Source organism: Ammospiza nelsoni, chromosome 1, assembly GCF_027579445.1.
Source record: "Ammospiza nelsoni isolate bAmmNel1 chromosome 1, bAmmNel1.pri, whole genome shotgun sequence".
NCBI lineage: Eukaryota > Metazoa > Chordata > Aves > Passeriformes > Passerellidae > Ammospiza > Ammospiza nelsoni.
Genome location: NC_080633.1, coordinates 127,297,366 through 127,325,166, shown reverse-complemented (window position 1 = coordinate 127,325,166; position 27,801 = coordinate 127,297,366). Strand labels below are relative to the sequence as shown.

General features: G+C 40.6%; 1 protein-coding gene across 1 annotated transcript in view; it reads right to left on the bottom strand.

Moving 5' to 3' along the window:
- RSPO2 (R-spondin 2) overlaps positions 1–26,707 on the bottom strand; it is a 62,689-nt gene extending 35,982 nt beyond the window's left edge. The window contains exon 1 of the mRNA XM_059477631.1: positions 26,454–26,707. Within this exon, the coding sequence (XP_059333614.1) occupies positions 26,454–26,547 (94 nt within the window). The 5' untranslated portion in view covers positions 26,548–26,707. The remainder of the gene's footprint in view (positions 1–26,453) is intronic.
- Between the last annotated feature and the right edge of the window lie 1,094 nt (positions 26,708–27,801).

The following is a 27,801-nucleotide window of genomic DNA, read 5'->3' as shown; positions in this document are numbered from 1 at the left end:
ACCTTCAGATGGCTACAGTTAAATGAAATGTGCTCCTCTCTAAATTTCAATCTAAGCCAGTGTTGTACCTTGCTGTACAAAGGGGGCTACACTTCAGGGGTAGGTGCAGATTAGGCAGCAGCTCCAAAAATACCTCATCTACATAAATATCTAACTGAAGAAATTGAGAATCTGCAGTAAAATGTGGATTATTACTATTATTATATCCCTAGAGGTTTTAAAATATCTTTTTTCTGTACATTTGGCTGGGAACTATGACCACTGATCAGCACATGAGTTCATGACATCTCCCTGAAGTTACCTCTAAATACCCCTTTTATTGCAGTTTATTAATCACATTTAAAACTCCTTAACCATGTAAGAAAATTACTTTGGGCTTAAATTTCAGTACAATTACCTTTCAGTGGTTGAATTTCCAGCTTTGAGATTTAAGGGGATTTTCTGGAGTTTAATGCTTTTTTGTACATATGTGCCCTTAGCATTGCTGTACTGTTATGCTATAGGAAATGAGGGACTTGTACTTAGAGAACACCAGCTTCTTGTTAAATTCAATCAGCAGACAAACAACTGTGCCTTTGTCACAGAAGCCCAAGTTCAAATGCATAAGGATCAGATAATGAAGAAAAAAATAATCTTGTATGACACAATATGCTTTCACTTTATTTAAGAAGTGAATGCACAAGTATCTAAATCAGATGCTCTGGAAGCAAAACAGTTTAAATGAATGTATTTTATAGCCTAAAATATGCTTGCATGTTATAACAGCATATACCACATTAAAATTAAGTTAAAATCAGATTTTTTCTGTAGTCTTAAATATAAAAGAGAAGAAAACAAAACTAAAAACAAATAAATGACCTTAAGCTCCAGAAATCACTTTAAAATTTAAGGAAGAGGGGTTAAAATAATCAGACTTCATTTTCAGAGACAAATTACCATTTCAACATCCTTGTCTTTTATGTTCTGAATATGTAACAGGAAGTGGGAATTGTCAGAGGTATGTTCAACTATGCCTAAATTATAGCTATAAAGCCAGCTAGCCTAGTTGTTAGAGAACTTCTAGTTAGAACCTACTCAGATTACATGCAGATAATAAAAAGAATTAAGCTAGGAAGCTGAAGGGCTTTTTTGCCCAAGTTATTTAAACATGAATCCAATTACTGAAGTTTCATGGAGCAGCTGTCTCACTCCATTCAGTTTTCCCTGAAACAAAGATGATACGGCTGTATTGCAGTGCTGAACAATCCTGAATTAATGTGGGCAAAAGAAATCTCTTCTACAACATTCTGCTGTGGGAGGGGGTGTGGAAGAATCCCTTTTAACATAATAAAAATGATGATGATATAATGAATAATTATAATGGGATTTTATAGCTGGAAGGCATGGTAGTTATTTCAAAGCCATTTGTAACCAACAGCCTTATAAAAAGCTAGAATGTATTACATATGTGCAGAAGGTAATTGTGAGCATGTATTCAATCCCAACATCTGAAATAACTAATGTATTATGTTTGATACTACAGTAACTACTGCTTGATGAAAAAAGTGAATTTACAAATAACTAAACTAATTAATACTCAGCCCTTTTTGAAAGGAGAAATGATGACTTATAAATAAGCTTTCATGAGAGGAGATCTCTCCTGTCCTTCTCTGATAGCTATATCGTTCCCTTCCAGCATCAAACTGGTTTTTTGGTAAAATGCAGAACCTCCAAAGGTATTGCCAACACTTAAGATATGGGAGAATGGGACCCTAAATATACAGGTCCTGTGTTCCAGTGATAAATAAAAAAAGCAGCAACAGCATTTCTTTCTTTAAAAAAAACAAAAAACTATGAAGGAAAAATAGATGAAGCAAGGTCTAAGTTTGTATAACAGCCTTGAAATGCATGGGCGACTTCACAGAGCAAGAACTTTTTGAATATTTTGCTTTATTTCCCTTGCTTTATAAAAATATCATCAATTCCAGTAAGTTTTGAGGAAACTGTTTTACTTAATTATCACAAGGCAACACTGTGACATCTCTCAAGAAGTGGCAGGATCTCTGTCTCTCCAGGATTTAAAAATAGACCCCCGCTGCTGCTACTCCCATGTAGCACAAGAACATTTAGTTTGGTAAGTGATCTCCCTGTCTTGATCTCTGCCTGTGAGCTTTATCATCCCATTTCCCCCACGCTGTTTCGCTGACGAGGAGCAGAGAGCGGCTGGGCAGGCATCTGACCTCCAGCCAAGGTCAGCGCACGGTGCTCAGACACACGCAGCCATCCTGGGATGCAGTGTGAATACCCACGTGGACTGTGGAAGTGGGAGATGCATCTCAACATGGGGCAGTTGCTTTGAAAAGAAGAACTAAATGCTCTGACTATGACTTTGAGAGGGTCAACTACGTGTAGTAAAACAGTTCCTTTCAAAGTCAGTCTACCTTTTTTTTTTTAAAAAAAAAAAAAGCTTAGCATTTCATGGAATTAATAATTCAATATTAAAGAGATTTTGAATGAAAATAACAAAAAGATTGATATTTGTTAGTTTTTTAAAAGAATCTTGGAAAAGACAATTTTTACGTGATTGTTTTCTAAAATTTTTAATTTTGACAGCTCAACAGAACATAGTAAGAACTTCAAAAGTATGCAGCAACTCCCTTATATGTGGTCACATACTTACAAACTTACACATTTACATACACTATTCTGAAAAGCACAAATCATTTTAACTCAAAAACAGATTATTAGCTTCCTGTCTAGGCCCTTATAATAGAGCCATGGCCTCTTTTTTTCTACCAAAACACGCTTGTCTCATTAGTGTTCACCTATGTGAACAACCAGAATTCCTGCAATCAACTTCCATCAATGGTTTCTGCCTGCCCCCTAGAAGATGTGCTGGTGCCACTGGGCAGTTTTGATCCACAGAGCAGCAGACCCAGTCAGGTGTGAATGGAGAAGCAGAATATCCTGGTGTGATCTGGGTGTGCACATTTCTCACCAGCCTGTGCCCAGGAGTGCAAATGAAGGAGGGCAAACTGCTGCGCTTTTTAACATGCTCCCATTGTCAATTTTGATCAAGAGTCCAGTGATCTGATTTTCAATATGCAAGAAGACCATAGGCTAGGCCAGGCAGCACACATGTACAGTATTTGGAAATACCCAAGCAGAAGTCCAATTTTGGTGCAAGGGGAGAGGGAGGGGAAACAGTTGGGGGAAGGAGATGCAGGCCATCAAACCATTTAAATAATGTGGCCCTGGGCTAGCTACCCATTAGTATTAGCTATTTATAACTTAGAAGTTATAAACAGAGCTGTTTTATTAAAATGCTTAAACATGAAACAACTTTTAAGAAACAGTCATTAATATTTCCATAACACAAATTATCACTGATACAGGAAGATTGCATTCTATGTTCCTGTGTTCCTGGATGCATCTACTATTCTAATCTTTATTATGAAAGAGCATAAACTAAGGTATGCATTGAAGCTATTGTTTTAAGATGCAAGTGACGTACTTGAAAAGCTGCTGCTTGTTCAAAATTAGCTCTTCCTCCTGAGCAAGGATATTGCATTTCAGTTTCCAGGAATTTAATGGGACAATGCATCCAACACTGATGCCTGTTCATTGTAGCAATATAAACTATATTCCTGTTAGTTTGAATCCATTAATGAATTAATCTTTGTCAGAAGAGTGTCTATAAAGGAGGTTCTTAAAAGACCCTAAGGACATTATAGCACTGATGGTTTACCATTATGTGGTATAACAAAGTTTTACTTAACCAGTTCTAAAAGCAGACATATGGAGTCCATTAAACCCCTCTCTTTTTTGTGGTGTAATTCTGAATGGCTGTATTATACTACTTATTTAAAATATGGATTGTAACTTCCACCACCAATTAATAAGAGTTCTACACAGTGCATGCAATTTATAAGATGCACAAACTTTGTCTATCAGCACCTAAAATTTAAACTGCATTTCAGTTAACTGTTACAAATAGAAGGTTAACATGATGAGAGCCAAGTAACTTTGACACTGATTAAGTCCGAGACACACAATTTTGTTGCTGTTAAATTCAATGAATAGGTGCTTCTCCTGTAAATCCCCTGATATTTTGAGTAGTTTTAGGTTTGTTTTTTTTTTCAAGTGCATACATTGTTATCCTCTGTCACACACGCATAATCATTCTCAACCACAATATTCCCAAGTAAAGAATTTCCATTTAGCTCTTAAACAAATATTTAAAAAAAAAAGAATCTCACATATGAAACTAATCAACTCAACTGATTTCCCTTCCACAATAAAAACTCCCTTCTTCACTGTTCCTTCCACTTGCTGCCACATTCTCCTCCCTTACTTTAGCATTATCTTTTACCACCTTCATTTCCTTATTTATACTCTTTAGGGTCCTGATTCAAGTATTTAGGCCTTGATCTTACATGTGGTTCCTGAATTCAGTGGAGTTCATCACAGACCTACAAAATACCTTCCACTATATCTTACTTCAAGATAAGGGTTATAATAAACAAACCCAAGAGGCAGGGAAGAAAGGGCATGCTCAAGACTCAAGGGACTCTGCTCTCGTAAAGCATCCTACCCCAACAAGGAACAGCATGGAAGTAAAGCTTAAGAAATATTTAGAAAAATATAGCTGCACTGCATCTGTATGCATACATATATATAGATATGGACTATCTGTATCAATCAAAATGTATGTCAACCAAAATTACAGCAGAGGGTAACTAAAAGAGATAAGCACAGGAAAACTTCCTTAATTTTATTCATCCTTTTACTGCTATGAAATGTAGTTAAAATGCTAAGATTTAGTAAATTGCTCAAGCAGTTAAGAAAGAATCTTTTCAAAGTTATAAATGGAAGTAAAGGAACTAACTCTGTTACAGACAACTACAAATTTTCAAGTCCATACAACCACCAAATTCAACTTAACATACATTGAATACCAAGAACTTTGAGCTTTTGCTAGCAGCTCCAAGAGAATCTGAAAGTCCCCAAATAAAAATAATCTCACACAGATGCTGGCAGATAGATCGAAGAAAATGGGAGAGAAGAGAAGACCACACATTCCTGGCACTGGAACAGAGAGGCTGCCCAGAGAAGTTACAGATGGACCATCCCTAAAAGTGTTCAAGGCCAGGGTGAGAGATCTGAGCACCTTCTGAAAGGTGTCCCTGCCCATGGCAGGAGGGTTAAACTAGATGATCTTTGAGGTCCTTCCAACCCAAGCCTTTCTATGATTCAAGACTGACTCTTTTCCTCACATGCCAGCCTGCAGCCTGTGAAGTGTTCCAAGGCCACAAAGGTGAGGACGTGCAAGGGTCTTTACTGGGCAGATCCACGTCCCACTGAGCCCATCATCTGCTCAGTTCACATCAGGAGGAGACCAAGAGCAGGTGATCATATCCCAGAAGATGTTGGTGGTTAATACACATCAGCAATAAACATTACAAACACAGCTAAACTTAGATGAATGTAAGGCTCCAAATTAAGTGTTTAAATCATACTATCAACTGCAACTTCATAGTGACACTTTTGCAGCTTTTTCATTCCTGTTTGGCCTCATTGGCTTATCCTGAATATGAAGGAGAAAGATTCTCTCCACCCATGAGAATGAATCCAAGAGAATACTTTCCTTTGAAAACCAGTTCTTACACTTTATCTCCTTTCTCCAGTTATGAAACATGGGATACTTCATACAGCAATCATATAACCAAGAATTAACAATCAAACATAACACAGAGCAAATATTCTCAGATGAGTCATTGTACTCTCTACATTCTTGATTTGTTGGTTTCTTTGCTGAGCAATCATCAGCTAATTACTGGGCTAACTATAGAACACCAAAATAGTTACATCTGCTCAGACACAGCCACGAAGGAAAGAAAAGATTTCTCATTTCATACTTGAGTTAAATGAAAGTGTATGTAATGATAGCTTTCAAGAGATCTCATTACAACTTTGTTTCAGCTATTCTCAATTTTTGACCCAAGTATGTCCTTTATGTTTTTGAGAGGACTTCACAGCTCTATTAAGTAGTGCCATAACCCTACCTCCAGGGTACTCTCCCAGGACTTGTAATACATTTGAGCAGCTTTGGGTTCCCCAGTTCAATATCTGGAAAATTCCAATAGATCAGGTAACATTACAAAAACAGAAAAAACCCTTCTACAGATTATTTGGTATGACATTTTTCATTGCTTTTGCATCCCACACACATAAATCAATCAAGGAATAACATCAGATGCTACCATGTCTGTTTACTGGTCTTTTAGACATGAAAGTCTACCTGGTGGACAGGACAGAGCTGGCCACCATACAGCAGCCTGGGATTCATAGCCAAGATCTCCATACCCAGGAAACTTTCTGAAGTGTCCTCCACTGCATCAGCAAGCTGTTAAAATCATCATTGTATCAGCACAGAAATGTATCTCTCCCCACTGACAGTTGTTCAAATGGTGCATTTGGCAAGAGTACTTGCTAAAAAGGCAACTGGCTTTTGTTCAAGGAAAGCAATGCAACACAGACAATAGGCAGGCAAGTCATGCTGCAACAGCAGCTTTTAAAAGTAGCAGGGAAAAAAAAAAGAACCCTAAACGTTTTTCTGAGGGTTCTCGTCTTTTTTTTTAAGGAACTGTAAGAGGAATCTGCTACTGTCACAGCTACAGGTAGGGCTGCTGGTGGATATTCGGTTTCCAATTATTTGTTACAACACAGCTGAGAGAAATTAGACAGTTTACATATGACTGGTAGGAGCCCAGCGCACATTATGTGGACCATCAGGTCCTGCAGCCTAAACACAGTTCTTGATTTAATGGATAAATGAATTTTGCTAAACCACTTCAAATAGAGGAATGTTTTCTGAATCTGTGTGCAGGCTGTTAATATGGTTCTATGAAGTCTCATTCCAAAGAGATCACAGCACACTTTGTCAAGATGCAATAAAAACTGCCCCCCAAAATCCCACACCAGTGAATTGGGTACTGTTTTCTGGGGCTGCTTGTAAGTTTCTAGAGTGACATCTTGTTTGGCAATTATTTTTCTTTTCACTGAATGATACTTTCTATGATAGTTGTCTGCTTTTCATGAAAGAGGTTTGCTTTTTTTTTTCCCCTATTTCTTTGCCAAACCTCGACCTCCAATAGAAAGCACCTTTTTGTTTTTCTTCACCAAGTACGCTGGTTCCTTCACTCTTTTTCCACATTCTGTCCTGTGGAAGCATAGTGTTCTTGGTCCTAAAAGAGAGAGGTCTGAGGATTAAGAAAGGCACAAATTAAGAAATACAGATTCACTGTATCTCTTACTGCTCAATTGACAGTGCTATGGAGCTTGTCTGATTCTTACAAAAGCCATGAAGAAGTGAAATTTCTGCTATGCTGTCTCTTAAAAGAAAATCATATGGCAGCACACTAATGCAATACACTAATTTTGCTGCATTATTAAATCAATAATTAATTTCTCATTAATTTGGTGATTTCAAAAGAATGTCTCCTCCATTTATAAAAGGACTGTTCTTTCACTTATGCAAATGTATTAAAAGTATGTCTGGCTTGGAAGCCAACACACAGAAATATCTTCAGGACAAACTCCATGGACTAGAAAGGGAAACTTTATAAAAAAACCATGATGACTTTCAGTATAAACAATACAAACCTCTACAGCACACAATGGGCTTGATGTACTCTGGGTGAAAAAACTTATTTCAGGACAACAGGTCCATTTATGGACTTCAAAAACTTTTGAAACACCACAAATCACCACTGTAAGCAGTTGCGTGAGCAGGGGGTCTGGTCCTGGGGCACCTGGTGCAGAGACCCTGGTGGGGCCCAGCAAGGAGCTCCAGGTTTCTGCAGGGTTGTAGTGGGACAGTGGCTGAGCTGAGCCCTCTCTGCATCCTGGCCTGTGCCAGAGGAAGGGCCTGTCCAGGAGCAAGTGCTGAGGGACAGGTTGTTGTCTCCTGGGGCAAGTCCAGGTTAACAGAGTGGGATTTCTGGAGGAGTGAACATCTCCTGAAAGCAGCAGTGAGCTGTGAGTCCAGCCCACACATTTTGTGCACCATGTGGGAGCTTGAATTGATTTAATCTGGAAAAGAGGATCTAAAAAGGGGTCTAAGCTGTCCTTGGCACCCAGTGAAATGTTTGTTAAGGGTTGATCCATGTTGGCCGTGTTTCCAAGCTCCCCATGGTGAGGCTGTGCCAGATGAGATGGAAAAAGGCTGGGGAGCTTCTGGACAATGGCAGGAAAATCCAAGCAAGTGCAGAAATGTATTGCTGAGTTTAGCAACAGGAATGGAAGAATCATCAAGACCAGTGAAAACTTGTATATTTCTCATAGCCATGGTAAGGAAGAATTGGTACTGGCTGCCCAAGGAAGCATCTGAGTCCCCATCCTTGCAGGTATTTAGAAAACATGCATATGGTGTGTTTAGGGGTGTGGTTTATTGGTGGACACGGCAGTGTTGGATTAACAGCTTGACTCACTGATCTTAGAGGTCTTTCCCAAGGTGAATGACTTTATGACTCCATTATATAATGAGGACTCTTGATCAATATTCTCTCTTTCACAAATTTCAAGCAGAAGTCTAATATCTTGACAATCCAAGAGGAAAACAGTGCATGGGAAAATTAAAACTGTATTCAAAGACTTCCAATCTTGCTTTCCACGTGCATGCTCCCCACAGATAAGATACATTCCACTGTGGAGACCAGGGTTTGGAGGCTGATTTTCCCTGCTGAGCAGCTCATTCATTGGCAACTGAGACCACTACCATCACTTCCAAAATCCTCATGGCAGATGCTATGGTATCATTAAGAATTCATTCTTTCTCACTTTTTAAGTGATCTGAGCAACTCCCAGATTAAATTTGGGAAGGAAAATCAATCCCATATTAAAAGATCATGGCAAAATAGAGCAGCTTGGACTTACTGCTTCATAGACTAGAATTACTTTTTATTATTACTCCCAATGTACAAAAAGTAGCCATTCTCACAACCGAGGAGTCTTCTTTTTCTGTAAGATTTATTGAATAATTCTTCTCATATTCTTTAGTTTGCCCTGTTACTTGCTTCAATGAAGAACACTGAGCTGAAGTTAATAAAGGTACTGGCCTTGCCTGCTTAAGCTGCATCCAGCCAGATGCAACAGGCATCAACATCTAACATCAAACAGTTGAAATTTCTTAAGGTCTTTTGCTCTTAACCCCAACACAAACCAACAGCAGATGAGCCTTGTCAACAATTTGCTAGTTGCTTAGTACACTCCAAATATCATGTTCTAGGCTGCACACTACATATCTGGTTGGCATTAAAGTGCATAATGAAGAACATATTTGCATCCTGTATTTTTCCAGTTTTAATCACTATATTACAGGCTTAACAGGCTTACAGTTCATGTCAGGAGCCAAATTGGTCTAATAAAATATGAAGCATTTATCTACTGAAAGGCTGAAAAGAGCAAAGTTTGTTTATTGCCAAGTCTGAAACAATGCTAACTAGAGCGTGTGTTACCTAATCTCATTCATGCCCATAAGATTTTACATGCTAAGTCTAAACTGAATAAATAAAATTCAGAAACTTGAAGGAAATCCCATTCTCTTATTTTTATTGAGCATTAGTAACAAGCTTGCCTCTGCACTGGAAATAGCCTGTTTTCCAGCTCACTTCAGCTACACCTAAGGCACCTAAGCCTAAGGTAATCTATAATCTATGAAAAATGTGAAAACTACTGGGCAAATTAGCAAAGGAGAACAGTCCTACCAGAACCCAGGAAAAGCACTGGATAAGCAAACACATCCAATGGTTGTAACATTTCATCCGACACTTGTAAACCAATGGTGATATTCTCATTCCACCCAGGTCAGCATAAGACGAGCAATTCATCTCACAGGGCCGGAATTCTCCCTATATCTTTGCCCTAAGAAACTTACTTTGTTTAATTTAAGCAAATTGAAATACTATGCACTAAAGTCTGAGCGTGAGATTCTGACCATTGTGGTGCTTCTAGGAAGAAAGCTTCCAAAGAACATGCCAGACAAAAGCACTAAAAGAAGAAAACACGGAGTGCTGAGGAAAAGATCTTCCAAGTCATAAATATGCGAACAAAAAAAAGCATGTAGCAGAATACAAGCAAAACCAAAATACTAGACAACAGAATTTAATTTATTTCTCAGATGTGCAGAGTCTTCACCACTGTAGAGCTGCTGCAAGACTATGCAAGGAGTAAATGTCCCATTTTACAGAAAAAGAAATGTGGATACAGGACATTTTCTGAACAACTTCACCAAGGTCACATATGCTGAGAATCAGGAAATTAAAATATACTTTCTGTGCACCTGAGAGAGTTCCTTATCACTGCAGTCATCCTGCTCTGAATATTTAGCAAAACCAAACAATCATTGCAAAACCATAATTCATAGAACTCCTTAAAAAACTCAAATTATTAGTTTAAAAACTTCAAAAATTCCTACGAAGTTATATTCCAAGACAAAAATGAACCAATGCAACCACTCTCAAAAAGGACAGGCTTTTTAGATGTTGGGAGAGAAGAAGGTGATATTTCAAACAAATATGGAAATTTTAGTGATATGCTCTGAGAAAATTCTGGATTTGCAGGCAAACAAAAGAGTTCATAGACACTTGGACAAACAGAGAAGGAAGAATAAATGTTATTTATGCTGCCATAGCCACACATGGCTGAGAAGAGGAGCAGAAAACAATTTAACTAGAAAGGGGAAGGTAGAAGAGCAGAATAGGTGTCTTTAAACATAGGAGAGAAACACTAGATTGAAAAATTAGAACTCTGAAAATATGAACGTATCTGATTTAGAAAAAGATATATGAAAAATACAACTCAAACTGAATGTTTCCACACTCACAAACCTACACTTAGCTGCAGGACATCACTTTAATTCAATCCAACATCCCTGAGCTTTATACCCTGCTTGTACTCTCCACATTCAAAACATCCACCAAACCTTCTGTCATCCTCCCTGTTGTCAACCCCAGGCACCAGAGTCTGAAACTTCAAAGATGATGGACCAGACTTAGAAATCTTGAACTAGAACAGATGGAGCATATTTGCTTTTCAGATATATTCATATTGCTATCTCCACATCTTGCAGGAATACTATTAAAAATGAAATTAAATGTACTAGCTGCTGTATTTCAGATCCACTTAAATCACAGCAGGCTGGGTGTCATCCTGAAAAATGGCACTTAATGACTACTGGGCTTTTTAAAATTGAAATGAGAATTCCCTCATAAAGAAGATAAAAATGTATTATATTTACCTATGTACTCCAAGTGTTTACCATTCAGTACATTTCAAGCAGAAATTCGAATTAGTATTTGGCAAGGGCCTATTGATTTTTTTTCCCCATGATTCCATGGAAATGCAAATACTGTCTTAAAACCAGACATGTCGTATGTTTCTAAAAAACTAAAAGTTACTTGGCTGACATTACACAGCTTACATTTGCAAAGTGAATAATGAGAGACTGGAGAATTAAAGAAAAGAGAGTGGAAGCCCTGAGGAGGCAAAGACAAAAATGGTATCTCCTTATATTCTTAATACAAGAAATATACATTTCTTAATTTTGGGAGTACCTTAAATTTTTAAAGCTATGTTTCCACTTTAAGATAAGGTAAATTTAAGTGTTCAGCATAGTAACTCTAACTGTGGACCTCTTTGAGATATCTTCATTTCACAGCCCAGTTCTGAGGTATCTGATAACATAGTTACCTCAGTTTGGAAGGAAATAAAATATAATTTGGGGGATTTTTTGAGAATGCATAGATTCTTCATATAGCAATTAAATCAGACTGCTGGAAATACCTGCCTTCAATTGAAGAGCTCCATCCTTTGTATCTGAAAGTTTAAATGTCAGGATAAAACCCCATTAAATACTTTCAGACACTTACCTAGTAATGAAGAGAGGCAGTAGTAGTTTCTGCACCCTGCAGAGCGCTGATGCAGAGTCAAACAGGTTTTGCTATCTCAGTTCTGATAGACATGACAGCACAAAAGACTTCATATCAGATAGAGCAAGCACTTTCTAAAGCGCCCAAATCATTGCCATGAATGCAATGTTCTACATGCTGGAGTGTGTTCAGTCAATAAACTTGGAGGCAGGAAACTTATTTATGTGCTTATTATCCTTCATAATAACCATATAAATGCCTAGAGATTAACACTCTAGGACCTGTTAGCCATGCATATCACTGATATAATTTAAACTGCATTGTGATAAAACACTACCCTCTACACCAGAGGTACTGAGGCACTGAAGGGAAAGACAGACCTGCAGCGCCTGCTTGAGCTGATCAACATTTATTTAAAAAAAAAAAACAGAGAGAGGAAAAAAACTTCTACCCACACATGCAAATCTGTTATGGGGTGGTGGGGTAGAAGAATCTGGTTTTAAACACACTGACCAGCTCTGTTGGTAAGAGAACCAGGCACCTTGGATTCAAATTTCATGCTCTCACCACTAAACCACAATCCCTGCAGAGCATTTAAGTAAAGCTGTAAAATGGAACATCAAACAGCAAATACAAAGCTCTAGGATGTACTTGAATATTATCAAGAGCATTCAACTAATCAGATTTCATCTTAGCTAAAAATACATAAACAAAAGAAAAATTATTCCACACAGTAGAGTATGATGGGGATCTCTACATGATTACTACAAGGACAGTGTTTCTGTTACAAATGAAGAATGAATGAAAAAAAGGAAACAAATATATAAAAAGCAGTGATAACCTTGTTTGTGGCTAAACAAAATGGTCAAATCTTAGTTACAATTTCATATTTTAGTGGTATGAGATGCAAATGCAAAAGAAGGTTAACTCTAAATAGTTCTGACATTTAATCATTGCAATCTAAGTCTCTTGAGAGACATGCTATTCCTCCACAGCACTGCATTTCATTGTGTGCTTTTTCTCAGTACATATCGACCAAACTCAACTGTGACTCAAAGTATTTTTAAGATCAAGCCCATGCTATGCTGAACCCCAAAAATATAAACTCAATTAACATTTTGTATAGAAAAAGAAACTTTTCAACAAAAATTTTACATGGAAATCTTTATACTGACCAAAAGCATTGCTCACTCCAGCAGCAGTCAGTGCTTTAGAGGAAGGTATCAGAAACCTCCTGTTGGTAAAGGCAAATTTATCGCCCAACTAAGAGTATTCCCAATCTGTGATGCTCAAGTCTATATCTAGAAGCATGAGATTAAGTAATTCCTCTAAAAACCCTATAATCTTAATTTTAAAATTTGTAATTTTTTACTGCTATGTAGAAGTATTACCTACTTTACCTTTCAATAGTCAGACTTCAGATTTAGCAGGAATGGCTGTAGGGGCCTGCTGTGGTGAACATCTGTCTAGCTGCATAATGTTGGCACAACAGTCATTTAATTTTTTCAACCCCTATCTCAATTCTGTAGCAGACTTGAATAAAACAAGAATATCACTTGTGACTTGTTTTTTCAGAGTTACTAAGCATCTCCAGTTGTCATTCTCATTTATTTCATATTGTAACCCCAGGACTCCATTTCCACACCTATGAGACACCCATCACTTCAAAGAGGTGCATGGGAAAGCACTCTGAGCACTCTAAAACACTATCACAAAACAGAAGAACACATGATTTTTCAAAAACACAATCACAGTAATCATGTTATTAAGAATAAGGTCATTGGGTTTGCTAACACCACATAATCAGAAAGCAAATACCGTGGTGGATGAGGTACCATTGCTACCAACTACTCCACTGGGTCTTCTCTTGGAATTGGAAGTGTCAGTGCATGTATTTTTTGAAGCTGTCCACATCTATGGATATGAACTACACATGTAGCTGCTTATCAGCCAGAGTGCATACACTGAGCTCCCAGCAAAGATAAAAGCAACAGAATGCAGATGAAAAAAATGTTGACTTTAGTAATTAGAAAAAGCCAGCTGCAGCTAATAAGGAGAAGGAATGTTAAACTGAGACCTTTTAATTTTTTTTTTTAACTTACTACATCTGAGACACAGAAGCCAAGTAAATCACTGGACTCTTTCGCTCTACTCTGCTGGTAGAGAACTGTGCATAGAAAAACCACTGTAGTTGATCTGGTAGGAACACAAGCCCTAAATGGAGGTCTTCGTTCAGGTCAAGCTTTGGCAAATTCTAATCCTTCTCAGGTGACATTACATGTATTCAACCACATCCAGTTGATCTCTTCAAATATTTTCCTTCCTCTCCTCCTTAAGCCTTCCAGAGTGTGTTTAAGTAGCACAGACTAATGTTATTTTACCCAATGAGCCTCATGTTACATAAGGCTCAATATGCAGCAGTTTCACTTAGTTACTGCTTGGAAAGCAGTTAGAGAAAAGCCTCTTCCAAAGCTGAAATAAACTCCTACATATTGATGCCACTGCTAATTACAATAACTGAAATAAAAGTTGAAAGCAGCAACACTTTTTCCAGGAGTCTGATGAAAGAGCTAAATTAAAGAGTTCTCAAATATAGCATCAGCAAATTGACAACAATATCCCAGAGCAAACACCATTTCAGGAATAGCCACTGTGCCTGAGAGAGATTGACATCATCCCCAGATTTACAACAAAATGAGGGAGACCAGAGTTAGGTCTAGTATCTTAATTATTACATTCACAATACACTCTTTGTTATCTGTAAATATTACAGATAACAGAGAAGAAAAATGGGGGAGCAAGGAACTGATGGGATAGAAAACCACCAGGACATAGAATCCCATTTTTATGACAACCAGTGCTACTGCTAAATACTAAGAATCTTCTTTGGGTTGATTTTAGTATTCCAACAACATTAAGGGGATTGCAACTGTGTATGATTCTGTCACTTATCCTAAGGATTTCTAAAAGGAATGAATTGTCTGTTTCCTCTCCACAGCTGGCTATTACTAAAAAGAAAAAAGCAGGCTCAAGCCAGGTACCCAATATATTTCCAAACTATCTTTCACAGAATGGCTGACGTTGGAAGGAACTTCTGGAGGTGAAAAGAACCATTTGGTCCAATTGTCCTATTCAAGTAGGGCCAGACCAATGCAGCTGCCCAGGACCACATGTGGATGACTTTTGAGTATCTCCAAGGACAGAGACTCCACAACCTCTCTGGACAACACATATCAGTCCTCAGTGACCCTCACTGTAAAAAAGTCTTTCCTGATGTTCAGAGGGTACCTTCTGTGTTTCAGTTTGTGCTCATTGTTTCTTGTTCTGTCACTGAGCACCAGGCAAGAGCCTGGCCCAGACCTAATTGCACCCTCCCATTCAGCTACATTGATGAGAACCAGAACCCCTTTGAACAGTCCCAGCTCTCTCAACCTTTCTTCACAGGAGAGATGCTCCAGTCCAATGATCATCTTCGTGTTCTTTTGTTGAACTCTCTCTAGTGCTGAGGAGCCCAGAGAAGGGCTGACTTCGAAAATCATGTGTTCTTCTGTTTTGTGATAGTGTTTTAGAGTGCTCAGAGTGTTTTCCCTTTGAAGTGATGGGCGTCTCATAGGTGTGGAAATGGAGTCCTGGGGTTACAAAATAGTCACCATAGCTGACTAAGGGGGAATGATGCCCTGCTGGCAATCCAGAACTCCAGGAGCCTTCCTTGCAGCAGGGGAACATTGCTGGCTCACGCTCAGCACAGCACCCACCATGTCCCCCAGAGCCCTTCCTGCCGATTGCCCCCCAGCCTCCAGTCATGTCTGGGGCTGCTCTTTCCCAGGTGCAGGGCTTTGAATGTCTTGTAGAACTTCGGGAGGTTTCTTTTGATTTCTCCAGCTTGTTGATATCCCCTGGGCTGGGGGTATTTTCCAGAATACTGCTGGCACAAGATGCAATTAACAAGACATTTTTAGCAGAAGAACAGACAGTATAATCCTCTTCTTGTACTCAAAGCTGAGCAAAACTAGATTCCCTCTGATATAATACACAAGTCTTTGTCTTGGGTTGCAAGAGATGGATAGAGCATACACAGCACAAATGCAGAACAATAACAGAAAAAATGGTCTTTCTTGCTCAAAGAGATATGGATGAGGATGAACACTAATCTGAAATAGAGAAAATACTTATTTTTTGTGCAAGTACATGCCCTCAGCACAGAGGGGCTAAATAATCCAGGGGATATGGATGAATCTGAGAATCAAAACTACAGATCAGATGCCCAGCTTTGTCCACTAATAAAAAAGGTTATTGTATGCCTCTTCTTCTTCTCCATGTGTCAGTTTTATTTACCTGAATCCTTCAAAAGGAGTATATATATTTTTACTACTTCACATCTGTACAACACTAGACTAGGTGGTCTACAAGTTCTGTTCACCTAAACATAAGATTTTGCAGATTTTCTTCTCAGTTTCACACCACACATTTTGCATCAAAGAAAATCATAGTTGCTACTTCTATAAGAATCTCCATTAAAAAACCCAAACCAACAAAAAAAAAAAAAAAAAAAAAAAAAACAGAGTAAAGTGGAATCAAAGTAAGCTTTACAGAAAACCAAAAAAAGTAACTTTAAACACTACAAAAAATATTGGAGATCCCTCTCATTTTAATTCCTAACTACAGCCATAAGCATTTCCTAAAACTAAATTCCAAAACAACTTTGAAGGCCACAGACAAAATTCAGCAAACTCTGCAACTAATAAAAGAATTATGATAACTACTTGGAATTCTGCAGTTCCATTATAGCTAAAAAGAGAAATCATGACCCAGCGTCAGCTCAGCATCAGCAAAGATGCTGCATTCCAGCATATTGCAATAGTTCTGTAAGAAATAGAGCTGGAAACTAAAGCACCTGTCTAGAAGCACCACTTCAATTAGATACTGACATTATTTACATCCCTACTGCCATAAGATTTCACACTGGAAAGCTGCTTAGCATTTACAGAAAGGAAGAATTTATCTTCTGTTACCATTTTCATGGATGTATATATATATGATGAGTATGCATATGAACATACATATGAACATATGAGCCACAAGCTTTACAGGTAGGAAGACAAACAAAACAGATAGAGTTGATTCTGACATTCTCAAGGTACCCTCTTAGCAGGGAGGCAGAATTCCCAACACTGAACCATGTCAGGTAAAACCAAACATATAATGTATAATAATGACTGTATGCACGTACAATCATTATTTGCTGAACAACTTAAAAAAGACCAAGACAGATGCATGCAGGCCAGGCATATTTTGCATGGCCCAGGAAAGAAACTTAAGCTGAAGAACTGTCCTGCTGCCACAGGAGTACATCACAACAGCAAAGGCACACAGCTACCCTACTCCAAAAGGTGCCTTCCCTCAGATGTCCCTCAGAGAGTCAGCTTTCCCTGCACTCAACAAAGTAGGGGAGAGAACGCTGACCATTTTGGAGGAGATAGGAGAGCAAATTTAGAGGTAGAATCCCCTCCTGAGAATGTCCCCAGTGAAAATAAAACACATAACCTGATGCTAACTAATAAATAAGCAAATGCTCTCTGAAACGCTCTTTAGGTTTAGGTTTCTTGCAAGACTGAAACATCTCAGATCAGAGGCTGGTTGTAAGTACTGTACAATAATTGCTAAAAGCTTTATTAAAACTGAAACCAGCAGCTGCGGTGTTGTGCTGTGAACAGAACCTCATGTGCAAAGTGATTGTGCCAGCTTACAGTTACTCTTGCTGAGTCAAAACTGAACCCGTGCCCATCACATTATTAGTGTGCATTGTGTAAAATGAGATGTGAACCAAGTCTGAACTAGCTCACATGAAGGGACCAAGAACATGCCTGCTATGGGAAGGGAATCCAGGCAGATTTCTGATTTCTGCTCTGGTGACCTTAGTTCAGAGTCTGTCATGTCAGCACTGCAGGGCCTCAGCTCAGCTGGGATGATCAAGTACCACCTCAATATAGATAAAGCAAAAGATGATGGAACTTCAGTGCCCATTCAAAAGAGTCACAGCCACATGCTTGGCAGTGGAAACACTGTCTAAGTTGGAAGGTTTATAATAAAAACATATGGTATCTACCAAAATTTTTGAGTAATTCCAGAAAGAAGGGCAAATCAGTAACATCTATCTTTAATAAGCACAGCTGCTGTTTCAGTTGTTTCCATCTTGCCCATAATGTTTTGGTATGGATGTGATGGGTGTTGTCAGTGCTGCTATACACGTGCAGATGAATCTGTGCATGCACAACAGCCATTTGTCTGATGTGGCCAGTTTGGGGTTTTTTTGGTATTCCAAAGGTGGCAACCATACGCTGAGAAGACCATACATTACTGCAGAGCGTATGTTTGGGTGCAACATATTTCAGCCAGCATTTCAACTCAAAAAAGAAAATAATGTGCTTGGATCAGGAAGTTTTTATTTTATGGCAGCACTGCGCAAATACATTTGTCCCTTTGCAGTGTAAAAGCAGTGCAAGTCTTCCAAGATAAAAAGGCACAAACACTGTCTTCATTGCTGCACATGGTCTGCTTTGCAGTTAGTGCTCATGCAACTGTCCAGTGATCAAAAAAAAAACCTTAAAAGCCAACATCACAAACATTATTTATCTTCAAATCCCTTCCTCCACCTCATTACATCCATGTTTGGGTTCAGTTTTCATCACAATGGAGAAAATCTTGACCATACTCACAAAAAAAAATAGATAAAATTTTTTGCAAGGTAAATTTCATACTCAGTCCTTAAACCATGTGCTTTTGATTCTTTTTAGATGTAAATCCCACAGAGAAAAAATATTTTTACAAGCAGAAAATCACAGTAAAAGTACTTTCATTTTTGGATATATGCTAATTGTACATGAGATTTGCCATTATCCTTATCAAATCACACACAACTCCCCTGAAAGTGTGAGGGGCGGGGAGGGTGGTGTTTGAAACAAAATTACAGAACTGCACAACTCTTCTAAATATTCTGTAACTTGCAATTCCTTACATTTCCCTAGTTACAGTCTTATAGCCATCCCATAATATCAACAAAAAAGGAAGGAATGGAGACAACATTTCCTCAAAGAAGGACAAAATCTTAGAGATACATCAAGTACTTGGCTCTACTGAAATCTGTATTTCAAAAAGAAATACATAACAGATTAATTACTGAAACAAAGAGCATGAAGGGTTTTTGTACTTCTCACCAGATCTTAAAAACCACCCATTGATCAGATAATCAAGGTACCTTAAATACTAATTGCTTCTCTGCTTTCCCATAAAAATTAATCTCTTCCCCACACTATAGTTCCATTCCTTCTTTTATATCCTTTTGCACATTCAAGTCCACAAACAAGAGGAAATTTCAGAAAATTTAACTGCCAATCTTTCATATGCTGTCCACTAAAAAAAACTTTCAGCTTAAATTCGAATTTAAGTAACAAGCACTTGCATCAAGATAGGATAAGATTAAAGCAGAGCTATACAAGTTCACTGGAGTGTTTCATTCAAGGGTATTTAGGTGGAAACACAAGGATGAGACAGTGTCATCTCTACACATCGAGAAGATGCTAGCAGCTTCTCCATGGACCACAATTTGACAGACAAAGGTCAGAGATGTGTGCAGCTCTTTGAAATCAAAGTGCTAAGGCATAGAAATCCCAAAGTAAGGACATACAACTAAAGTCTCAAATCCTTTTAGGCTCAGAGGAAAATCTACAGAGGGAAATATCATATTCCATCATTTCACAGGAGTTACACTTGTCATCTCCATTCCATGTTCAGAGCAGAGGTTTCACACCAATTAGATATTTTGAAATAGTATTATGTATACATACCAATTTATTTTAATTCCTCCCTCCCACCCACCCCCTCCACTGCAGCAACTTCATCAGAAAAGTGACATTAGAGAATTGGCAAACTTATGCTTTCACTCTTGCCTTTCCTGTGCTTTACACTGTGCTGTATCACCATCTGCCTTTTTGGGGCAAACAGAGCAGAGACCACCACCCTGATCCATTTCAACTTCATTTCTCCTCAGAGTTTCGAAAAGTATTAGCAGAAATTGACAGGAACCCCACACAGAGAGAGTAAAGTGGCACAGCTGGAATTCAAGTCATACTTACAAGGGACCTCACTGCCCACAGATATGCAAAACTCAACAAGTGTAACACTGAAGTCTGACCAGTAAGTGGTCATCATGGGTGGAGCTGCCTGGACAAAGCCATCGAGTAGGCAGGAAAGAGAGCTCTGCATCTGCCCTGTGGTGCTCACCAGCAGCAGGATCCAAGTGACACTTCAACACCTCCCTTCCTAAGATGTATTTGTTAGAATCCAAGTATCAAAATGTGATACCAAGTCTATTCCATCTTCTACGCCAAAAATAACTTGGGAACAGGTTTAAACCCACCACTGCTGTCCCAAAAAGTGATAGATTTACTCCTCTTGCACAAAATTGCTTTGCAGCACCACACTGACACCAAAGCATTACATCTGCATTACTACAAATACAACGAGTATACAAACCATGGCAGCACCTAATTTCAGTTTCTAAAGCAGTCCATGATGAAAGGATCAAGCTGTTACATTTGTGCCTTACCAACAGCCAATACTTACGAAGTCATGCTCTTCACTAAGAAAAGGATTAGCAAACACTTGGAGCCTAGACAAATACAGAAGGTTCTCCAACTGTGCCTGAACAAAACTTTGAGGTGAAAAGAAAAGGCATGCTTGAGGAACTGAATTTATTAAAAAATACCTGAAACTAAATCAATCTCTAACACAGGAGAGACAAGAACTTTCAGGGACTGTATCTGTTAAAGTTAAGAGCTGCACCAACATTTAATTTTAATATAGGTAGTGGATCCTTTCTCATTAAAGGCTGATTTCAATTTAGTACAGGGGCTAACACTAAAGACATATACAGCTGAACCACACTTCAATTACAGATAAAGGTAATTAGGTAACTTTATATTTATTTAGTTAGGGGTATGCTTTATCTGATCAAAGGCAGGCATCTACCATGGGATAAGTTAAATTGTACCAATGGTTTGATGGACTGCACCAAGTAGATCAATCATAAAAGAACACATAGACCTTCATGTTCCAGATAGTTACCTGTAGTCACACGAATCCCTCCCCAGAATTCAAAATCAAGGATGCATTTTTGGAAAGGATGTTATGGTAAGTTATAAGCTTTCAAGTTGGAGATATGGTAAGTTGGGCAATGTTTTCAGCCTGTGATGATTTGCAGGTTTGACTAGAGAGTCCCTCTAGTTAGCTTAAGGTTTTGGTATTAAAAAACAGCTAGATTATCAGAAATTAAATGCAGGCCTCCATGGGGTAGTCAGAGTCTTGGCAGAAAGAGCAAGAGAAAGACAAAACCCAACAAAGAAAACAGCCCTTTATATCTTTATTCTTTGAATTTTAATCACAAACACCTCTTCCACTTTCTACCTTTTAAATAATTTCATATCTTCCATATTTTAAAGGCAGCTTATGTAAACAACACAATGCTAACATACTTTAACATAGTAATTATGCTGGCCTGTATATTGTAAATGACACATTGAATTGAGAAACTGCATTCTTGCTTTTATCATCATAATGTCCCCATATTAGTGTAAAAACTCCCTTTCAGTATCTGTCATGCATTTTGAGCTGCTTTAGTGAGAGTTTTCATCCAAGCCTTATAAAATCCCCTCCATCCCCTAAAAGGGGAAAATATACAGTTAAGACAAGTTTATCAAGCATACAAATCTAAGTTCTTTATCATAGTGTAAATCTTACAGCAGGTTTTAGCACAAAAGCATGGACACAGACCTCAAGGTCTGATCAGGCACACCCATCTAGCCCAGCATCCTAAACCCAAGTGACCCATAATGGGACCTAAAGGGGTGGATGCAGGCAAGGAAAAGCACACACAGCCCAACACTGTGCCAGAACATGTTCCCCAATTCTAGCTCCCCCAGTAACAGGTCTTGGGACACCTAAAGGTGCCAAATGCACAGGACCTGCCCCAAGATATTCTGCCCAGCCTCTGCTGGCTAAAGAGAGTCACGTACATACCAAGCCCAGAAGGAGATGTTTTAAATATTATAAGCAGCACTAAAAACCAACTTTGGGAAGCTGAATCAAACACCCTAACCTTAGATGTCTATTTTGACAGTGAATCCTGCTCTTGGTGCTTTGAGCATTCTCCTGCAAATCTTCACAATCTGTTTGAGCATTGCTTATCCTCAGTAACACTGACTGCATCATTAGCTAGTTTAGTATTCAGTCATTCACACAGAAATTTTGATTTCCGTCAGTTTAAGACAGTAATAAGTGTAAATAGCCAAAGGTTTGAAAGTTGTAACTTTTCAATGGTTACAGGGTTTGGATATTCTATTGCTGTAGTAACAATGTATGTATAAAGAATGATCAGTAACTATCCTAAGTACAGGCCTGAGGAACAGAAGCTATGTTCCAAAGCATTTCTCCAGACCATGAGAGCCTGGTAAATTACCACTTGTGTTAGCACAACTCAGTTCTTTCACAGGTTCTGTTACAACTGCTTAATGTCACACCTGAGGAAAAAAAGTATCTCAAAGTACTGCTTCCACATAGAATTTTAAGTCTTAACCTGGAGATAAAAACATTAACTGTCCTTCAAACATAAAACATGTTTCAACCTCAAAGAGAGGAGATAGCTAATAACAGCTAGGATATCTGGATAATGCTAGACACTAAAAGTCATGTAGTATGACATTTTTGAGATAAATTTCTCTTTAGGAGCTAGTACAGTGCTTGTAAAAGTAGATATGGTATTTATTTCAGTCAAGTTTATCCAACAGAGTTTTCTTTTTCTCTAATGCTTAAATCATCTATCTTTCCCAAAGCTTGACCATACAATCCAGCTGAGACAGGTTCCAAGATTATCCCAGGTAAATACCTTGATAGGAAAGCTAAATCACAATCCCCAATATCCAAGCAGGTTTTTCTTCTAGTTGAAAATCCATGTAACAATTTCCTATAATAATAACAGGTTTGTAGTCAGGATTCCCATCTTCTATTAAGATGATAAAAATTTAATTGACATATTTTCAACCCAGTGAATGTGCCCCTCCATATATTCATATTCTTCAATAAATGCTGTGCACAAAGCTGTATTGAGGTCTGAGAAACACTTAGGAAATTTCCTGCCCCAGGCACTCATCCTGTTTCCACCTGTGTATATTTTGCCATCATCACTGTCACTCCTTAGTTACTCATGGCCACAGGTGTACCTCTTTTATGTACCTCTAACACAGAGTGTAAGCACGTAGGAGATAAGTATTCACCTTAGCCCTCATGACACTCCATGAATAGGACCTGAAGGGAAAGACACAGGTTTTGAGTACTTGGATACTGTGGTTTTACAGCCACGGGTTTTGAGTACTTGGATATAAACAACTTCTGGTTTAACTGTGTGAATGTGTCCCATTCGCATTTTTTATTACTCCAACATTGGTCTTATGAACTGTAGAGAGCCTCTCTGTGGACTCCTGAGTTTCCCCATCAATGCAGGCACTGACTACTATCATATTGACTTTTTTCCCCCTGGGGAATTTTGTTAGGATCTGGTGCTTGGCGGCTGTTTATAATGATCCCTATATTCTCTTCTGTCGAAACTTTTGCAGAATACCATCATGCCTCCCTGAGAGTCTCCATTCCCATGCACCCCCATTTTACCCTGTGGTACTCTTTGGAAAAGTTGTTTTCATTACATCTCAAAGGGGAAAACACACTGGTCTTTCATGTACCCTGTGATATTCAGTGAAATGCTAAGACATGAAGCTGCCCATCTTATAATGATTGCTAAAGAGAAATCTGAAAAATAAATATAAATTTTCATTGAAGAAGGCTTACAAGAGAAACAAAAAGCCAAGTTATACAATTCAAGAAGAAAAGGAAAGATTAGGCTAAACCAGCTGTGATATTACACCACCCAGCTTTCAGCTAGGCAACTCTTAAATGGCTTTTCAAATATCTCCTGCAGGAAAGGCAAAAAGGCCTCAATTCTGCTCAGGGCAGCAACTTCCAGAGGGAGAATTTGGTGAGGTGTTTTAAGGAAAGTAAGGTTCTGTTCTGACCAACTATGCAAAGCAATATTCTAATGAGCTGAAAAAGTAACTAAGAGCAGCAGTGGAATAAGTAAAGAATGTTGATTATTACGTATTTATCAGAAAAAAATTAGTGAAGTGACATTAACTAGCAAAACGCAAATCAGTGCAAGGTAGGAACCACTTTCTAAACCTTATTTTATCGTTCTGCTTCTACTGCAATGTTGCAAGCCTTGATTTGGGAAAGGGTTGCAGATGGAAAATGAGGAATTCTGGGAACATCTCCCCAATTTTACTTAAGTCTTCTTTACTAGAGTATTCTACACCAGCAACAAATCCAAGCAAACGCCAATACAGGCAGATACACTTAAACTTTATTGTACATTTAGCTGCTTTAAAAAAATCAGCTACACATGATATTTGCCCATAATTCCAGACGGAATGTAATTGATTCCTACCACACACAAGACTTAATCTATGCCAAAAATTGTATTTCATTAAGAAAACGATATTATGGAGCATCTGAGATCATGTAACAGACAAAACAGAATGCCAGAGAACTTTTAACTGCCAGTACCCCACAGTGACTGCCTGATTATTTGCAGATGGGATACGGAAAAATTGTGAAATTATTGGAATTTTGAGTCATGTACGAAAGCATTACTTCAGACTGGATGTGTCATGACAAATACCTATTATAATTTGAATACATTCTTAGATTGTGCTTTCAGTGCTTAGAACTAGCTATGCTTACTTCTTTATACTTATTAACTGAAAAAGACTGCATTCTTCAAAGCCCAAAACAAAACCCATAGGTGATGGCACAAAATAGAGCCAGTAAGTCAACTGTCAATACTGATCGTATTTATCCAATAATTAAACTAAAAACTAATTTAAATCAATCTCCTTTGAAAAAGCCAACTGTTCAACAAGCACAACAATTGGTCTAGGATCAATCAGTGAACATGAGATCAATTAAAACCAGCTTAAGTTTTTGTAAGAAGACAATTCACACAACTTGAGTTAGATGTCTATTCATTTCAGTACTCCCACAATGCAGCCCTTAAGCTCTGTTGTAAAGCAGAAATACCACTATCACCCTCCGCTGTCTAGCCAGCACTCTAAGTAGTTCCACATTTAATTAAAGACACAGTATACCCTTTGTTAGCACAGATAGTCTGGTCACTTTAAAGGACTGCTATCGTTTTAGCCACACACACACATAAATTAAACTCTGGAAATCATCAAAACCAAAATGCCTTACAATTTTATTTGCACCTACTCTGAAAGAGACATACACACAAAAGCGCAAACTATTTTCTTCACACAGTTTTATTACAATTTGTAGCAGCTTAACACTGGAGATGTTAAGTCCCTCCCCTTCCAAATAATACCACTAAAAGTGCAATTCTTTCAGAAATTTCTCAGCAGCTTGAGCTACCTGATTTTCAGCGAACTTTAGAAATGTGAAGAGGATGCATGGCCAAGAAAATAACAGCAAAAGGGACAGAAAATATTAATTCATAATATGTGGATAATGAAACATTTTATAAAAGGTGAACCTCCCCACCACTCAAAAAAAAAAAAAAAAAAAAAAAAAAAAAAAAAAAAAAAAAAGTAAAAAAGCAACAGCCGAAGCCCCTCGGCCAGGCTGCCAGCCGGAAGGCGCTGCAGTAACCTCTCCGTCCACACGGGAGCTGTACTGGCATATTGCACCGCTCCGGCTCGGAGCTCCGGCATCCCGACATCAGCGTTTAGGGAAACCGATGGAGCCCCAACGCACCGTTTATGTCTTTTCCTCAAAGGGATCCGCACGTTTTCAGCAGAGCTGGCGGCACAGCACTGCCCCGGGCGCTGGGCACGGCGCAGCGCTCCCCAAGCCCCGCGGGAAGGGCACGGCGGTACCGGAGGATGGAGGGGAGAAGCCGCCTCTCTGCCTCGGAAACGTCCACGGAAAGCAGCTTCCAAGTCCGTCCCGTGGACACGCCACTCTAACTGCGCGGGCTAACAGCGATCCCCGGCAGCCGCGAGCCGCTGGACCAGGAGCGACGGCGACATGAGCGATGTGCCCTGCCCGCCTCGGGCAGCTCCCAGCGAGACCCCGGCTCCACCGGCCCCGGGGGAGGACACGCCGCGGGGGCCGGGGGCAGCGCGCCTACCGCTCGGCACTCCCGTCCCCGGCTGCCCCGGGCTCCGGCCGGTCCCTCCCATCGGAGCTCGCGTCCACGCCGCTCCTCCCGCTCCCGGCTCGCCCTCCGCACAGGACGGCGGCGAGCAGCCCCGCGGAGCGGTGGCCGGGCGGGCGCGGCCCCGCGCCCCGGCTCGGCCCCGCCACCGCCCCACGTGCCCGCCCGGAGCCGCGGAGCCGGAGCGCGGCTCACCTGCCGGGGAGCGGCCCTGCCCCGCGGCTGCCCCGGCCGGCGTCCCGGCTGAGCCGCCGGCGCCACTCGCTCACCTCTTTTGCTGCGTCTCCAGCGGCCGGGCTGGCAGTGGCCGTAATCCATGCAGTTCAGGATGACCAAGGCAAAGGAGAAGAGGCGAAACTGCATCCTGGGCCGCTGGGTGGGCAGCCTCCTCCGGCGGCAGCGAGGGGCGGCGAGGCCGGCGGCGTGCGGGGCGAGGAGGGGCCGGCGGAGGGTCGCGGGGCAGCGGCTGCCGCTGGGGACCGCAGGAGTTTACACGCTTCTCGCCGCCCTTCTCGGGCGCTGCGAACTCACCACCGCTTCCAGCATCTCCCCTGTGCTGCGGGGAGAGAGAGGTGAAAAGCCTGGACCCGGGCTCTCTTGGTCCTCCACTGCTCTGGCTCGCCCCAAAAACAAACAGACAGACAGAGAAAAATCACAGCCAGCGTCGGGGCAGGAGCGGGACCGCGGAGCGGAGTCACCGAGAGCCCCAAGCCCGTCCCACGGCGGAGGGCGAGCGCTGCCGTCGGCCCCGCGCTCCCCGGGACGGGCTGTCAGCCGGGGCACAGCGCTATTTATCCCGGCGCGGGGCGCTCCCCGCCCACACGCGCTCGGGTCGCGGCACGGCGGGGCGAAGCCGTCCCCCCCTGCCTCCCGCGGCCGCCCCGTCCCGCCGCCGGCTCCCGAGCGCGGCTCCGCGCCGCGGGGCAGCCCCGGGCGGGCTCGGCGGGGCGGGCGGCGGGGGCTCCCGGGCACATGCAGGCGGTGTCCGCGCCGGGCCCCCCCCCGCCGCCCGCTCCCTTTATGCGGCGCGGCGGGGCCGTGCGGGCTCCGCGGGGATGCGCGGCGGCGGCGCGGGGCCCGGTACGTGGGTGGTGCCGGCCCGGCCCTCCCGCCGCACGGCCCTGGCGCCGCCCGGCCCGCGCCCCCGCCTCCGCCGGGCCCTAACGCCGGCCGGCCCCAGAGCCGCTGATGCTTTCGCCTGCAGGCTCTTCCTCGGCGGGCTTCTCCTCTGCCCGCAAAGCCTCCTCGTCCTTTCTCTTTCTCTGCCCTGCTCACAGCCTGGGGAAACCTAGTCCTCCTCACTTCTCGCACTGCTCTTTCTCTCTTTTTTTTTATTTTTCCTTTCCCTTTTCTTTACTTCTTGCTAACTATGTGTTTCAAACCCGGATTTAAGACCTTGATTGATTTATTCTGCCCACCCCTCCTTGTTTCTGACTTCGTTAAGTCTGATCTCACACATTTCGAAGTCTCTTCCTTGAAACACCACTTTCATTGTCTTGCCAAGACAGCTCTGGAAGTCCTAAAGTATGACTTCAGTAAGTGATTTGTACTTGTTTCTAGCCAAATCTCTACTAGGCAAAGGTATTGTAAAGTTAGTAAAATGGGAATCCCAATAGT